This window comes from Gnatocerus cornutus, chromosome 9 (assembly GCF_029298725.1).
Source record: "Gnatocerus cornutus isolate USDA-ARS CGAHR chromosome 9, icGnaCorn1.1, whole genome shotgun sequence".
Classification (NCBI taxonomy): domain Eukaryota; kingdom Metazoa; phylum Arthropoda; class Insecta; order Coleoptera; family Tenebrionidae; genus Gnatocerus; species Gnatocerus cornutus.
Window position 1 is genome coordinate 8,310,355 of NC_142241.1, and position 17,412 is coordinate 8,327,766.

A 17,412-nucleotide genomic window follows, 5' to 3' on the forward strand; every position below is an offset into this window, starting at 1 on the left:
ATCTTGCCTGCAAACCATACAGCAATTTCAATCTTAAACTCGATCTCTCGCTTTCTTTAACAAACAAAACAGGCATTTGTTAAACGCCGATTGCATTCGATAAACACTAAATACTATAGTTTGCTAAGAATAAATTAGCCGAGACGCAAACCAATGGTTCAATAAATTAACAAAAAAAACATCGAATTTAAGAGAACAGTTTATTTCTACTTCTACGTAACATAAATAAGAAAAGTTCACCGTGGACAATGTACATGCCGGAACTAGAGTAAAATTCAGTGGGGGTGCTTTTTATTCGCCGTACCTCCATCTCCACCAAGCCACCGTCATTCTATCCCAAATATTGTCAAAACTAAAACAAAAATTAGATTAGATAAACAATTAGAACAACAGAAAAGCAGCAAGTTTTATCACACAAAATAAACCATAAAAAGCTACAGTTTTTTATCTTCTTGTGTCATCTCCTAAAACTGCTAATTGGTAACGTAAAAAAGTCATAACAGGCCTAAACCACATTGCTAACGCAAATTGTTACGTATCATTTGCTACCCTTCGGTCACAGTTCTCACAATATTGCACAAAGATGTAATAACGACAAAAACAAACAAGTGAACAATTATTACGAGCATTGAAAAAACTGATAAACCTCGAATATAAAATCACAGTTTTAAACTACATTTTTATTCGCAGATGGCTTTGAGAAAAAATTTCATGTCGTAACTAGTACCATCGCTGCAGTTTTAACGAATGAGAACTAAATATTTGCAAGACTTGACAATTTTCGATTCAAGATCGACGTACGTTTTGAATCCTGGCCGACTTGACCTTAACACCTGTTACACGCAATTGTTTAAAGTGGGAAACGGATGTAAAAAACGACCTGAAATTGTTAATTGAATTACACCATGACCAAAAACAAAATAAAAACTCAAGACATGTTTAACACCTTATGCAAGGAAGTACATTAGAGGTGCTTGAACTTGTAAGGACGACCATAATTGAATTAACACACCAAACTACATATTACAAGCGACCATCTGTGGGAAGAGTACATTAACTTTTCTAATGGTGATAAGTGCTAATGTCAACAGTGTTTACCTGTCCATGGCTGGTCTCACGTCTAGCAGGGCAAATTGGTATTTTTGATTGACAGTTCCACCATCATAATAATCAATAACATATCTAACATCTTTACCACATCTATCAACAATCCAATCATGTCTGTCAAATGGTAGTTCATATCCAAGAAGCCATCTAATTCTTGCTCTAGGACTGTAATGAGTAGCTTTACCACCAAAGCTTTTCAATCTGCAAATCCATTAACGTTACTTTGGTAAATAAACACTTTTATTAATACCCACTTTGGGTTACCACATTCTTTGGCATGGAGAGCTTCCCATTTTAGCACTTCTAGCCACGCCTGTTCGTTATTTGCATTGTGTATTTTAATAATGTCATCCATATCTTTGGGAGATATGTCCTCCTCCTTCCAGCGCCAGCCTTTCCTCAGCATTGCATTCCAGAACATCTACAAACTTACTAAATAATTTTCAAGATTGTTAAAATTGTGCCAGCCCAACCTGTTGGCTTGGATAAACCCAAAACGATCCCTCGCCTTCTTTAACAATAGCTTTAGGAATGTTGGACACTTGTCTGTCTTTAGGCAGCGCAAATGGCTGACCAGGTGATGGATTTTGATTTGCAGGTCCCATCTAAAACCCAAAACTAGATTTCTCAACACTTAAATCTAAACCTTACCATGTTCAAAGGATTGATTTCTCCTTGATGAACAGGACACTCCGATGACGCCGCCTTGTGCTTCTTATGCATTGGACATTCTTCCGGAATTTCCCCGGCCCGGACTTCATTTCTGTGGAACTCATACGTCTTGGGGGCGTTGGGATGAACAATTTGCGTCGCTGCTATCTCGGCAGCCGATACAGTGTTCCCCATTTCGTCCCTGAAATTAAATAACACAGGTCAATCCATAGGTAAAAAGGAAAAGTGAGGTTATGACACATTATGTAACATGCCAGTTAAGCTGAGAAGTTTGCGTAAGAATTAATTACTATATGGTAAACGAGTACTTACAATTATTACATAAAACTAAAATTTATTATGAATTTATTGTAATTCTGTGAAGAGAAATTTAAAGTGACAAAGCTGACATTTGACGTTTGGAAGTGTACCGGCACCGGCATCACATGTTGTGGCAAAGGTTACATTGTTACAATTAAAAATTTAAATAAAAAAATACTCCCATTATTTCTGACTGAAAAATCAACTTTTAATAATTCAGGTCAGGTCCAAAAAAAAAAGTGGTTTGTACATTTTTCTATAACAAATGATTATACAGTTGAGAGCAAAAAAATCTTGGACATCCATTAACAGAAGGTCCGAACTTGCGTTTTTTGATCCTTTTAATCGGATTAAATGAAATAACAAGGCTAAACAATCGATGAACAAATAAGTTATGGCATAAATTTTCAATCTAGTCGAACGCGCCTGAATTCCTGGGACGCGACGTCGACATACATTTTCTCTAAAATTCCCACGAGTAGAAAACGGAATAGAGGACCTAAAAACTGAAAATCTCAAAGCATACGTCTAAAAAAATCAAAATTTCCACAGGCTTCAAGATACACGAAAAATTCAAAGAATTCAAGGAGCGTATTTTCGCATATTTATTAGCAACACTTTCTCCATTTCTCCAGAAATCGTATTGTACAAATCGAAATGTTACTTGAATTACACATGAATGACTCATTGTCAGTGTATTCTCAATGACTAAAACACACAATAATTAAAGTTTGAACTAAAAAAAGTCAATGAAACACCGGTAGTTTAACCAAGTAATGGTCCGTACTCGTTTTATTTAATAGCTATTATGCCCTTGGATCCGCTAAACTTTCTGACACAAATCGTAAATGGTAGGATTATTAAAAAATTTGAAAGTTCCTGCCATCAATCACCGTCAGTTTCAATGATCGGATCACGCAAATATCTTTGAGGTAAATGTATCTAATAACACAATAATTGCTTCAGTTATTTAGGCGCAATTTAGTGTGGATTTGGAGTGGCATGAATATAAAATGTTATCGCAAAACGGTGTGGATAATTTGATACATATGTGGAATGTCTTAAGATGTAATTAGATCATTACTGAGTAGAAAGGAACCGGAATTAATGAGACTCAAAAATCGACACAACCTTGTGGAAAAACGGAATGTATAACTGGTTGCATATATGGCGCGAGTTTTCATTTCTTTGGATGGAAATGTGGTCTGGATTTAGTTGAAATGGTCCACATATCTCATTACGCCATCTCCGAAATCTCGTTCCATTGATCCTGTTATCAAATCCGTCGATTCCATCAAGTGAAATTCCTACACACTTCAAACAATACGGCCGGTCCGCGCAGGAAATGTAAAGGAAGCAAATGGCGCAATCTATTATAGCTCCACCAATTAAAGTTGGGTAATTAACTGAAAACTATCTTCTCCCATCGCTAGTCTCACTTATACACCAATTACGTAACTGCTGTATCTCGGATTGCCTCACAAAAAATCCGTCCTTCCCCAATTGTTGATTACGAAAATTAAAACTACTTTAAAGCCACGACGGTAGGTAACGACTCAATCCCCACACTCGCCCACTTATTACAATCGGGAAGTCTCATCTCTGATGACATTATCGACGCTAACTTTCCCGCGAGGGTGAATAGGTCGTGGAGAAAGTGTGGAAGATGATCATCAGTGAACTATGGGTGCTGATCTGACAAAGCTCGTAATTACATAGAACAAATCAAATTGTTTAAAAATGTCACTGTTCCTGTTCTTAGCTTTGTATTGTTTTCGCAGCGTGGATTTTGTGGTTTTGAACCAATCACGAAGTTCACCTGTGACATTCATTTATTATTACATTTGGTATTAGCGGATTTTTCATTAGAACCTGTTCCATCCTCGCCTTTTCGCTTTCTCTTTTATTTTTTCGTCTTTACGCCTCCACCAGCCTTGCGACGACACCAAGGTAAACAAATTCTTCTGTTGTAATCCTGGATTCCAATATCTGCAACATCTCACTTCCGACAAAGCTTGATTTTGTCGTTTTGACAATCTATTGTCTGGTCTTTCGTCATTTCAGCCTTGTATAGTTCTGTTTTCGACTTATCATAGTTTCTCCGACACCATTTGCAAAGTATGCATTTCATTAATTAACATTTTTATTACTTACTTCATATTACGCGAGTTGCGTCAGAACAATTATTATAATTACACGAAACAAAATCGCCGTTCTTGAGATTTATCCTTCGACGACCAAATCTGACATTCGATTTATTTCTCGGAGAAGATCTGATGACCCCTGAAGAATGCGCATTGGCTTTGGCAATCGGTATTCGTCATCTTTTCATTCCTTCAAGTTTTATTTTACATTCTGCGTCATCTTCCATTGGTCAAGTCAATATTTTAGATTCTTTCAGTTCTGGAAAGCTTGTCGATTCTTCGGGTAAACTCGCCAGATTTTGTTGATTTCTGAGATGCAGTTTCAACGAATTCTCCAGAAAATCTAAATTATGTATAATTCGCCAAGACAAAAATCGGCCTTGCCGGAATTTATTTGCGAATCGACCTCCGATGCCCGCCGAAGAAGCGCCTTAATTTTGACAATTCAGACGATAATGTGTGGAATCAGCCGTTACATAAGAAGCCCATCTTCGCGACCTTCCACTTTTCAACAATAGGACAACCTCTAGAACGAGTGTTTCGAGAACAATTGTAAGTGAAACAAATGGATCCTGGAAAATCGTGAGAAATGGAATGTCATGGAGTATCCTAAAAAATTGAAAAACACGAGTTGTATAAAATCCTGGAAAAACTTGTAGAATTCCCAAAAGCCCCTACAAATTTTCTGAAAAATGCCAAAAAGTCCTGGAAAGTCTCAAAACAGGTTTAAACAATCCTAGAAAATCCTAGAATCTTGAAAAATTCTAACAGAATATTAGAGATTCGCAAAAAAATAATAAAGTTTCAACGAACTAGAAATTCCAAAGGATTTTAAAAAACTAAAAACTTCAAAGAATTTGAAGAATTTTTTTTCTTTAAAAGATTGGAAGAATTCTAAAGAACTAAATTAATTTCAGCAATTTTTAAGAAATTCAAATTCTGCAGGATTTCCAGAATATGAAAGATTTTTGATGTACATACAATCTTGAATAATGTGGAAGAATTATAAAAAGTTATAATCCGGAAAAATCATAGAAAATTATAAAGAGTATAAAAAGATCCTAAAAAATTTTAGAAATTTTAGATTTGTAAAAAATCCTGGAAAATCTTGTAGAATTCCCAGAAAGCTGTACAAATCTTAAAAAGCTCTAAAGAATCCTAAAAAATCCCGAAAAATCCTAGAGAATTGCAGGCCAGTTTAAAAAATCCTGGAAAATCCTAGAATCTTAAAAAACTCTGACAGACTATTAGAGAATCGTAATAATTAAACAACAATTCAGTTTCAACAAACTAGAAATTAGGAAGGATCATAAAAACAACTAAAAATCTCAGAGAATTTTATAAAAAATAAAAGAAATCTAAAGAACGAAATTAATTTAAGTAATTCTTAAAGAATTTGAGCTCTGGAAAATCCTGAAAAATGATTTCCAGAATGTCAAAGATTCTTGATGTATACATATCTTGAAAAATGTTGAAGGATTTTAAGAAATTATAGAATCCTGGAAAATCGTAGAAGGTTCTAAAAAGTCCGATATAATCCTAAAAAAATTCTAGAAATTTTAGAGTTGTATGAATCCTGAAAAATATTGTAGAACTTTTAGAAACATCAACGAATCTTATACACCTATAAAATATCCTTAAAATGCCGAAAAATCCTGTAGAATCGCTGGCAAATTTAAAGAGTCCTGGAAAATCCTAAAATCTTGAGAAATTCTAACATAATTTTAGAGGCCAATAAAGTTCCTACAAACTAAAGATCTCAAAGAATTTTTAAAAAACCTAACCTTTTCCATTAGTTCTTTAAATGTTTTAGATTATTTTAGTTCTAGAAAGCTTGTCCATTCTTCAGGTACACTCGCCAGATTCTGTAGATTTCTGAGATGCAGTTTCCACGGTTCCTCCAAGATATCCAAATTATATATTAATTCCAGAGACAAAAATCGTCCTTGCCGGAATGTATTTGCGATGCCCGCCGAAGAATGCGCTTTAATTTTGGCAATTCGGACGATAATGTGTGGAATCAGCAAGTTAAATCGCCGTTACATAAGAGACCCATCTTCGTGACCTTCCACTTTTCAACAATAGGACAACCCCTCAGAAGGAGTGTTTCGAGGACAATTGTATGTAAATTGGCCTCGATTTGCTCTATTTAGAAACGTTTAACACATGAAGCGAGCAAATTGCAGTTTTACAAACAAAACGAAAGAATCCAAACGAGATTACACAAGTCAGTCAGACGATACAAAGTTATAAACATTACATTCGCCGATAACATCGCTGTTGTGTAAGAAGAATGTCCGTTCGATCACTTATGGATATCTTCAAGATGAGTTGGCAAACAGAATTAACAATATTGATTTATTATTTAATAGTTGCGAGCGGTTACGACACGACGTTGTTATTAAGGAATTTAATATAACAATGCAATTAGAGAGTTGTTCGAATATTGATTTTTAACGAGGTGACAAATGGGTGAGAAAGCCAAAGGAACAAAACGCAAATCGAGGTTACATTTGCACACGAAAACGAAAGTTTTTTATAAACGGGACTTTGGCAACTAGGTAAATGTAACAAGATTCAAGTTTATTTGGCAGAAATTAGATAACATCTTGAGCTCTTAATTACGTCAGTGATTCAGTAAATGCAATCCACTTGAGAAATCTTCTTGGACCGGTACGTTACTTTTCGCGACATCCAAATTGCCTTGACAGTCCCAGAACTGGGTCGCTGCAAAGACTTGACATTAATTAACCTAAACAATGCGAGATTAATTTCAAAACTCATTAATGAGCACACGTGGAGCAACTGTATTTACACCTTTCAGTTTTTCCTAGTTTTGCATACCACGTAGCCAAAATAACCGATCAATCTTAATACATCAACTAATCGGACCCAAACCCATAATCACAACAGTTTTATTAAATGTGGGGGCCGATCCCAAAATCGAATGACGAAACGCCGTGAGAAAGACTCCGAGTTTGCCAACTCAAGTTATCTCCTTCTATGCAACACTACATGTGTCTTGGTTACATCGGGGCCACACATTTGTCTTGGATTATACCTAATTGGGGTTTCACAACGAGCATCCGAAGACATTCTAGATCACATTGAAAACGGTTAGAACGTCCACTTGCGCAAGGAAGAGCGAACAGAACGTGGATGTTGGGAGTTCCGGTGGGATACTTTTACCAATTTCCAACAATGACTCTAATGAGAATGGGTCCCACTGGTTTCCTTCCGGATTAGAAAGCTACCCTCTTTGAGACAATTATAAAATCAGTGGCCACACACGAATCGTTTCGAGGCTTCGATTTTATCTTGGCAAATTAATAATGACGCCTACTCTACAGTTATCCGGGAGCCAGTTCAAAGGTTCGTAATTAAATTTCAATCAATAGGTATGCTCCACCATTAATAAAAATCGAAGCCATGAACCACTTCTCGGTTGAGTTATTAATTCGAGTATCGTGGCAGTTCTTCAGATCACAAGGTCGAAAGATTTCCAATTAGATCAAGACGAGTTTTCACACAATTTGTTTTCTTTTATGCGGGTGGTTATACAAGCAGGAAATCCACTTTAAACTAACATCTGCTTGGAATGTTTAGGTCATCATAGAAAATTCTTCCCATCCATCTTGCATTGTCCAAGCCCGTGAAGCAACTTTGCGTGCGTTGTTAGATAACTTACTTTTTTGTTTAGTTATTTAACGCTTGACATTTAATACCGTACTTGTTTTTTCCTCAAATCGTTAATTATTCCATAATAGAATTTAGAAACTGGTGTCTTCCTTTACGAAATTCATAATAGCGTTTTTTCTCGGAACATTGTCGAGAGGATGTATGGTTTTCCTTGCGCCACTGGCCACTTATGTAATTCGAATTCATCAATATCGAACTCCAACAATGTGGTTGTTTTAAAAAGCAATTCTCACCATTTCACTACTTTCTACAAACGTAATAAAATGATGCATAAAAAATACTCAAAGGTTACGAATTACATCTTCACGTACGAAAGGAGGAAGCTCGATTTTCTCATAGGGATGCCTCGAAGAGGAGACTCATCATTTTGTAATGAGGTGACCCAGGAAGGAGATTTGATAAAAAATAATTAAATCTCCGTAATGGAAATTGCGAAAAAATAATGAAGAACTCATCATCTAACTGATCTATTGCACAACCAGACGATCACGATTGTTTTATTACCCCAGAAAACGCACTATTTAGGTTGCAGCAATTACTATAAATTTTCTCGGAGATTTCAAAAAAACATAGAAATGACACGACAAAGACAACTCAATTAGACAACAATAACCTATTATTATCTATGCAAATTTTGATTCCAAGGGTAGACACCTTTTGTTTTGAAAGCGCCGAATCGGTGAGAATCTGACATATCTTTCCGCAAAATCCTTGATATTAAAATTTTCATTATAGATTCAGCTTATTTGTTAATCAGGCAGTTAAGTTCATAATTACGCGGACTTGGCGGCTTTCTATATTTTATACTCTATTAATTACTCATCACGGCAGAACTAACTGTTCAATCAAACATTGTTTGGCTAATCAATTCTTGCTCCCTTATTGAGAGAATCATTAAAAATCCATTTCCTGGTGAAAACATACTTCTGTACATCATTGGAAAGTGTCGTTATCAAATAATACAGTAGGTGTGGAGACAGTGATTCTTATTTATTTATTCTACTCCAAAGATAAAACAAATTGTGGGAAAACATCCACGATGAGCAATCTTCCACAAATACCAAATGTCAAGCCTATTAGAATTTTTATTAAAGAACAGAAAGGTGAGGGACGCAAACTTTAACCGTGAAATTCATCTCGCATACCATCATCGCCATGTTTCTTCACACCGAGCAAAAGATGCAAATGATAAAATGAATTAATTTTACAACCCACGTACAGAAAACTGACACTGCGTTTATAATAGCATTCCACAGATCGTCGCCCGGATCTCTGCTTGATTATAAACAAAATTCTCGCTACGCTCGTACCCTAAACATTTAAACTATTGCTGCCAGAATGAGAGAAACTCTTCCCAAAAGAGAAATTTTGCGGCCGCAAATTTAATTATAAATAAATAGAACCTTATTTGTAATTTTCTCATCTCCAACTTAGTTTCGTGCTAATTTGCACATTACACAACGTTAGATTCGCAGAAATTGTCGTTTTTATTAGTCTCTTGTGCTTAACTGAAAATAATTATAGTTCTGTTCTCAATTTTGGTATACAAATGAAGCAGAGATGTTGTAATCGGAATACTGTTCATTCATTTCTTAACAAAAGAAGAAATGGCTTAAGTTAGTGTAAAAAGACTTGACCTGTTATGAAATTTAATGAAAGTGACTTTTACATTGTTTCCGTGGCATCATTCCTTCGCCGGTCAATTAATCTCAAAGTGGGACTAATAGTAATGTCTTAAATATCATTTTCAGAAATACAAATATTTCTTCATTATTACCCCTACCCTCGTTATAGCGAATAGCCAAGGGACAATGAATTGTGTTCGCTATATGGAGATGTTCGTTAAAGCGATGTTCCATTATAACGAACTACTGTTCGTTATATGAAAAAAGAAACGTCATTATGAGTTTTAGCACTCCATCACACGTTTTGCCCTTAAAATCCTAAGTCCGGTCTGGTAAAAGTCGTTATTGGAATAAAAATTTTATTTTTTCTTATTAAGGTAGACAATGTTGATATAGAGATTTTTGTTTTTTTTTTGCAATTTCAGTTTTAATAAGCAAATTTTTTCCAACTTTTAAATTGTTTGTTTTGCGATTTTTCTATCAAGTATAAAAATGAAGTAAGTTAATATGTGAACGAGCCAAAATGATATTAATAGATCTTGTAATTTTTTTAAATAAATACTTAATAAATTAAAGAGGTATCACTGATAACGTGAACACTGATGAATTTAATGCAAATATACTTATAGTTCTCAGGTCGCGAAATGTAACTCAAGACGTTAACTGTTCAATGAAATACAAAAACATGGAACGACCCAAATTTTTGCTCGTAAAAGCGGTAATTTTGTCTACATATTGTTCGCAGTTCGTTATAATGAAAGAAATTGTTATAAAAATACATCAAAAAGTTTCATAAAATAAAACGGGTTCGTAATAAAACAAGTTGCGCAAAAACGGTGTTCGCAATAACAAGGGTTTACTGTACTGTCAAATTTTTTGGGAAAAACGAACCCAAAAGTGAGAAGAACGAAGAAAAGTCGTGAAATTCTATTTTAAATCCGAATTTTCTGTTCTTTCGTCGCTCTAAATCTTCCACGAGGAATGCAAATCCTCGTTGTTCCTCCGAAGCAAACAATTCCTTCAAATTGCCCCTCGTGAATAAATCGTGAACAACAAATAAGCCTTAATGAAATAATAAGAGCCGCTATCATCTTGAACCTTGTCATTCTAGTGACGGAAACCCTTAATTAACTCTCTTGCATATTGTCCATACAACTCCTTCGAGTTATTGTTGGTTAAAGTGTCGTGCCAACATCATGTACCTAAAAACTTCCCTGATCGTTCTTTTGTTGCTTTTCGCGTCTTTTTCTGACGCCAAACGATCAAGAGGGCGTAGTCGTGGTTCTTCAGGTTCCTCATCGTTTTTCACTCGAAAAAACAAAAGTGGTTCGGAACAGAAACAAGTTCCGGCTCCACCGCCAAAAGTTGTGACTCCAGTAAAACCGAAACCGTCAGCCCCGAAAGAACCGGAGATTAAGAAGGAAAATACGAATTTTCAACAGAGTTCGCCGCAAAATACGCAAAATACGCGGCCGATTGGATGGGATGTGGATAAAAATAATAATCAGAAGCAACATGTGAATCCGTCCTACACTGCGAATGGCCCACACAACACAGGTGGTTACCCACATGGAGCTGCCTACCCTAATTCTGGGATGTACCCACAGAGTGCCGGAGGATACTCCGGGTATGGGTATGGCCAACCCAGTGGAGGTTATCCTAATAATTATGGGTATGGATCCCATGGAGCGTATCAAGGGCACAATTACGGCAATCCGCACAACCCACAAGCGTTCCCAGGGCAAAATCCAGGGTACTACCAAAACAATATGGGACCACACTCGTACCGAGGACAAACCCCAGCGTACGGTATGGGTGGATACGGATATGGAAACCACCCCCAAATGCCACAGCAGCAAACTGGCCTCCTTGGGTCATTTCTAGGTGGTAAGAAACACGGATATGGTGGATATGGCGGATACGGCGGTTATGGAGGATACGGAGGCTACGGATTAAAGAAATCCGGCGGTTTCTTCGGCAAACACGCCTTCCGAAATGTTTTGGGTGGCCTCTTCGTTTGGTATTTGGTCTCCGGTTTAGTCAGCAGACCATATAAGGTTTACAATTTCTATAATCAGCCCCGAGAAGAACGTGAGGAGATTACTCTTCCAGCAAATGTTTTAACCTTGTGTAATGAGAATGCCACCAACATCTGCGTACCAGGCACTATCGCGATTTGTACACAAGATAACCAAATTCTGTGTGTCACAAGCATGTCATCGGCCTCTCCTTGCCAGGACAACAAAGGGGAGTTATGTGTGAACAGTACGATTCCGTGCGTGGACGCCAATGACCCTCTGTGTCAGAATAAGACGACACCGGACAACACCACGATGGTGAATTTACCATGTTTCACCAATATGACGCTTCAAACAGGTTCATCAAGTTTACCCCCCAATTTGGGGCTACCATCAAGCGAAGACAACAAATTTTGTGTTACCACGATGGCGGTACCTGACCCTTCGTTACCCGCTGAAGACGGAAAAACCCCCGAAATTCCGTCAAATCAAACAGAACTAACTCCCCCTAATCAGCCCCCCGAAGAATTCAACTCCACTCTGCCAATCAAACTTTGACAGCGTAGTTTATGTGTACCTTCTACTATAGAAACTATTTATTTGAGCTTGTAATAGAATAATCACCAATAAAAGCAGTAAACAGAGCACGTCTTAAATTGCTTTGATTGTTTAGAATTCCGAGCGAGTTCAAGGCTTAATTCGTTTTGTGATGAAAAATGAGAATATGCGAAACAAAGAATCTTCACGGATGAAAATAATTATTGACGCAGGCGACCTTTAAGGCTTTTGCTGTTTTCAATCCGGTTACGGAAAGTGAGGCATTTTGAGCCTCACGCGTAAGGCCTTGGAGCCCAAATCCGCATTCTAACGCTCAAACTTCTAAAAGTGTGTTCACACGGGAACAATCTTACAGTCTTCCAACCCAGAAAAAATCACGACTCTGTGCGACCTTAACGCTTCACTTTCACTCTTCTTCGATCTGTTTACGGTACTGACTTTTAGCAATATGTCACCAAACAAGTGCACTTTAGGCATTAGGCATCAAATGAAAGTTGTCGGATAAAACGATCTGCTCCTAGGTTGGGCTAATTAGTATTCAACACAAAAATGAATTCTCTGATCCCACATAAAGATGATTTCATTCCTATGCAATTTAAAGTTATTAGCTAAGGTTAAGGCTTGTTTCAAAAAGTTCTTACTCATCTTCTGTGATTGACTTTCCTGTATAATTTTGAAGACATCTGCATTAAGTGAAGGCCGTCGCGGAGTTATTTTATCGAAAATTGTCATCACCTCAGGTCTCGTCTATCATCACTAATTTATTCATCACGTCCTTGAGATTATCCGCTTTAAAGAAACGGAATTGGTTTATAGAAACTGAGAGTGTTTCTTTGGGTCGACTATTCCCCCAACTATCTAAAGTCAGCCTTAGCCCCTCTTCAGAGGACATCCTTTCACTAACATCTTCAAGACACATCTGAATACCTCTTCAGTCATTCAGTGGCTGACCAAGATGAAGGGTGTCAGTGTATTAATTTTTGTAGGTGAGTACTCAAAAAAGTGCAAGTGAAGTTGGGGTGCCGAGTGTCTGAAGTGGTACTCGAAAGTGATGGAGTTTTAGCATCTCGAGGAATAAGGAAATTCACATTATGCAAACCAAGTCAGATGTATTGTTAGGTGTATAACAGTGCGATTTTATGTAATGATATCTAATTACATGGGAAATTTCTGGTTTAAAAAATGTCTACATATCTGATTGTTGCAAATTGTCGGAGCTTAGATAAGACGACTGTTGTGAATTTATGAGAGTAATACCCTCATTACCCAAGTAATTTAAGCTTGTGCAACGTGACAGTAGCATCTAAATGTTGATTTATATGTCTTTATGTTCCAAGAACCAGTTTATGCGGTTATACGTTACGACGAAGCGATAAATTAAGAGTTTAATATGAATCCCTTCCTGCGGATCTCTTATTATGAAATGTAGACCGGTAATTCATTGACACAGTTGAAATGTTACTAAATCTTATACGGGTACAAACTAAAAACTTAAATCCATTGTTTTCATTCATAATAATTGTTTAATTTGCCTACAATTTGACTGCTCTTCACAATGCGATTATGTAAGGTTAAGTTAAATCGAATTAAAAAATAATCGCCGGAATTTACCTTTTATGGCGGAACTCCGATGTCCTAATCTGCAGTCTTAAATTAGGGAGATCACACAAAATTTACAAACGTTTTTCCACTTTAATTTCACTGTTTTTCTCTTTCAGGACCTAAATTAGGTTATAATCTGGCCCTACTGTCACAACAACGATAAAGAAATCTGTTTTACCAATTCAATTAGATCTTGTAAATAATGTAATTATTGATATCTTAATTAATTAATAAATTCACATCTTTATCAAAATTCTCGATCTCATCTCGCCTCAAATTACTCAACTTAATATTTTACAACCGGTGATTATGTAAGCGAATGCGAAACTCATCTCGAAGCTTTCGCAGATGGCGTCATGGTAGCTCCCGGATTAGTCCGGAGGCGCTCTTTTAAAAATTCAAATCTGAACATACTAAAATCGCTACAATTCAATTTTTTTCTAGGCCTTTTGGGCTGGACCTCTGCCCAGTTCCTCAACCATCGACCTTTTCCCACCTACAGCCTAGAGAACATGCCGGACACGGAATTTTCTTGTCGCGATAAAATCCTCGGGGGATATTACGCCGATGTGGAAACAATGTGTCAGATGTTCCATATCTGCGTGAAGGTCGCTGGTGTGGGAGTAAGTATTCCGCGACGTGCATTTCCGAGGTCACATTGACCAATTCCAGGTGCAAGACTTCCGGTTTCTGTGCCCTAACGGGACGGCTTTCGACCAAGACCATCAGATCTGTGCCGAATGGGAAGATGTTGACTGCGACGTGTCCACATTGTATTATTCTAGCGACAACTTCGACCTTTACCGCATTGGATCAGGTATTTAAACTTTCACTTTTGCGCGTCTGCAGCATCTCCCGCCTCGGGGCGTGAGGCATTGCACACGATGCAACATGTTTTAACGACTCCGTACGTCTTGCATGAAATGTTAAACTTGTTATGTCGTTTAAATTACGAAAATATACGTGGACTAGATTCGAGGATTTGGAAATCGATGATTTACAAATATCATTTTTCTAGGTTTCGAGTCAAAAGCGGTGAAATATGGTGAAGATGAAGAAACTTTCGCTTTGCAACGAGCTGAGACAGGCGACGCTAGACTCAATCGAGAACATCAAGCACAGAGGGTGAATCAACAGAAACAACAAGCTCTGGCTAGGAAAAATAGACCGCAGAACAACCAGAACAACAACAACAACAATAACAACCAGAACAATAACAACAACAACGATAGAGATATTTTCAAGGGGTCCAGCAGCTCAAACTTCTTCAACAATCGCAACGGCGGAAAAGAAAGTGAAGATGATTACGACGACAATGTTAACGCAAACCAGAACAACGACAACTTCCAGAAAAAGAAGCTTCAAAGGAAGCAACAAAGAAGACCCGTTCAAGACGAAAACGTCCAACAAAACAGGCGACCGGTGCAAAACGAAAATCAACAAAATAGACGACCTGTGCAAAACGAAAACAATCAGCTAAACAGACGACCAATTCAGAACGAAAATCAACAAAACAGACGACCAGTTCAGAACGAGCAGCAGCAGAACCGAAGACCCGTTCAAAATGAAAACAATCAACAGAACCGAAGACCCGTTCAAAATGAGAACAACCAACAGAACCGAAAACCAGTTCAAAATGAGAACAACCAACAGAATCGAAGACCCGTTCAAAATAATCGGCCACAACAAAACAATGATTACCAGAACAACCGCCAGTCTAATAATAACAATGCCCAAAACGCCCGCCAAAACAACCAAAACGACGAGCAAATCGAAGCTCAAACTTACCGACCAAATCGTCCAACTGGATTCGTTAATAATTTCGCCGGTAGTAGTTATGTGCCAACGACTCATCGTCCTGTTTCTACTTCTGCTGCCGATTCTACTAAATCAGGACAGAACCAGTACAACGACAGACAGTACAACAACGCTGAGAATTTCAGAAATAATCAAAACGCTCCCACTCCTACTTACACGATAAGTACTCCAGCTCCGTTCAAGCAGAGCCAACAGTACAACAGTCCTCCACAAAGACAGACAACTCAGTACAACAATGGCCAGTACAACCCCACAACTCAGAAACCTCAAAAGGAGACGGAAAATTATCCCTCCAACTTCCCTAAACAGAACCATAAGCCGACGGAGAATTATCCTACTTCGAAATTCACGCAAAACTACCCTACTCAAGCCCCGGTGAATAGAAACAGCCAATTTAGCACTCAGTATGACATCCCTAAAATTAAACCGACCGAAAGTTACCCCAATCAACAGGGAAATAGAAATAACCAGAATCAGTACAACGCTCCTAGAAGAACATCCACAGAGAATTACCCCACACAAGCGCCAGTAAACAAGAACAACCAGTATAACAACGCTCCAATAAGAACTAAAGCACCTGAGAACTACTCCACTCAAGCACCTAAAGTTACGCAGTACAACACGCATTACGATATTCCAAAAATAAAGGCGACTAAACAGGATAATTATGCTACGACTGGGTTTAAAACTGGTGACTATTCAACACAGTTTAACAAGAAGCCGACAACTCCTTTCCAACCCGCTGATAACTACCCGACCACTTTTGCTCCCAAGTTCAACAAGAGCCCCGTTCCATCGCAGAACAAGAACAATAATAACAACTACAACAATAATAACAACAACAACTACAACAACAATAATAGAAACAATTTCAATAACAACAATAACAATAATTACGACAACAATAACGGCAACAACAATAATAGAAACAACTTCAACAACAATAATAACAATAATTACAACAACAATAACAACTACCCTTCTACTTTCTCACCAAAAACTAACAGCGGTTATACTCAAATTTCACACCAAACAACTCAATACAACAGCAACAACAATCAAAACAACCATCAAAACAACAATAACAACCAAAACAATTTCAACAACAACAACCGAAACAACTTCAATAACAACAACAACCAAAATAATTTTAACAACAACAATCGCAACAATTTCAACAACAACAACAACCAAAACAACTTCAACAACAACCAGCAATACAGCACCCCCAGAACCACCCCTTTCACTCAATACACTCCAACGGTCCCCAAAATCACCTCAACCACCCCCGTGGCTCGATCTAACAGATTTGACGAAACTCAATACGATGATGGTTCTTATAATTCCAAGTATGACAGGAACGACGATGAGTTCTTGAAGACCGCGCACAGTCAAAATATTGCTAGTAGTCGAAACGAGTTCTCAAAGACCACAAAAAATCCTCCATCTACTCAGAAACCGCATTATGAATCGCCGAGGCCATTTTCAGTGAGTCCTAACACACCGAAAGCTACAGATTTTCCGAAATCGACTCCAAGGCCGGTAGAAAACAAAAATGTCAAGCCTCCGAGTCCGAAGAAAATTAAGGATGTGAGTTACGACTACGCCTATTATGACACAAATGTAGGGGAGCCGGAATATGAAATTGAGACGGAAATAAAAAAAGCCAATGTGAAAAATTAAAAGTAGTTGTAGTTAGTTAGTTGTTTTTTAAGTCTGTTTTAATTTTATTTACTTAACTCCCAATGAGAACAGTATTTTTATACACGCGATCAAGAAAGTTTGTAACTTTATTCAAAAGTTGTACATATTGTATTATTTTATTATACTGAATAAAGTACTGTTATTTAAAATGAGTTGCGAATTTAA

At 37.4% G+C, this 17,412-nt stretch overlaps 3 protein-coding genes across 4 annotated transcripts; 2 read left to right on the forward strand and 1 right to left on the reverse strand.

Annotated features, from left to right (window-relative positions):
• Positions 1-186: 186 nt before the first annotated feature.
• Cchl (Cytochrome c heme lyase) lies at positions 187-13,980 on the reverse strand. 2 transcript variants are annotated; one of them, XM_088045074.1, is made up of 6 exons: positions 13,735-13,980; positions 1,759-1,960; positions 1,581-1,712; positions 1,362-1,528; positions 1,099-1,308; positions 187-352 (listed from the first exon to the last, which is right to left on the reverse strand). In XM_088045074.1, the coding sequence occupies exons 2-6, from the start codon at positions 1,951-1,953 to the stop codon at positions 292-294; spliced, it is 765 nt and encodes a 254-aa protein (XP_087901200.1). In that variant the 5' UTR covers positions 1,954-1,960; positions 13,735-13,980; the 3' UTR covers positions 187-291. The 2 variants fall into 2 exon arrangements, with proteins under 2 accessions (XP_087901200.1, XP_087901199.1); XM_088045073.1 differs by lacking the exon at positions 13,735-13,980 and adding an exon at positions 2,092-2,225.
• On the forward strand, positions 10,690-12,209 carry LOC148168525 (uncharacterized). Its single transcript, XM_088045217.1, has one exon. The coding sequence runs from the start codon at positions 10,744-10,746 to the stop codon at positions 12,121-12,123; it is 1,380 nt and encodes a 459-aa protein (XP_087901343.1). The 5' UTR covers positions 10,690-10,743; the 3' UTR covers positions 12,124-12,209.
• On the forward strand, positions 12,967-17,399 carry LOC148168526 (uncharacterized). Its single transcript, XM_088045072.1, has 4 exons — positions 12,967-13,109; positions 14,170-14,348; positions 14,398-14,542; positions 14,744-17,399. The coding sequence occupies exons 1-4, from the start codon at positions 13,079-13,081 to the stop codon at positions 17,224-17,226; spliced, it is 2,838 nt and encodes a 945-aa protein (XP_087901198.1). The 5' UTR covers positions 12,967-13,078; the 3' UTR covers positions 17,227-17,399.
• The last annotated feature ends 13 nt before the right edge of the window (positions 17,400-17,412 follow it).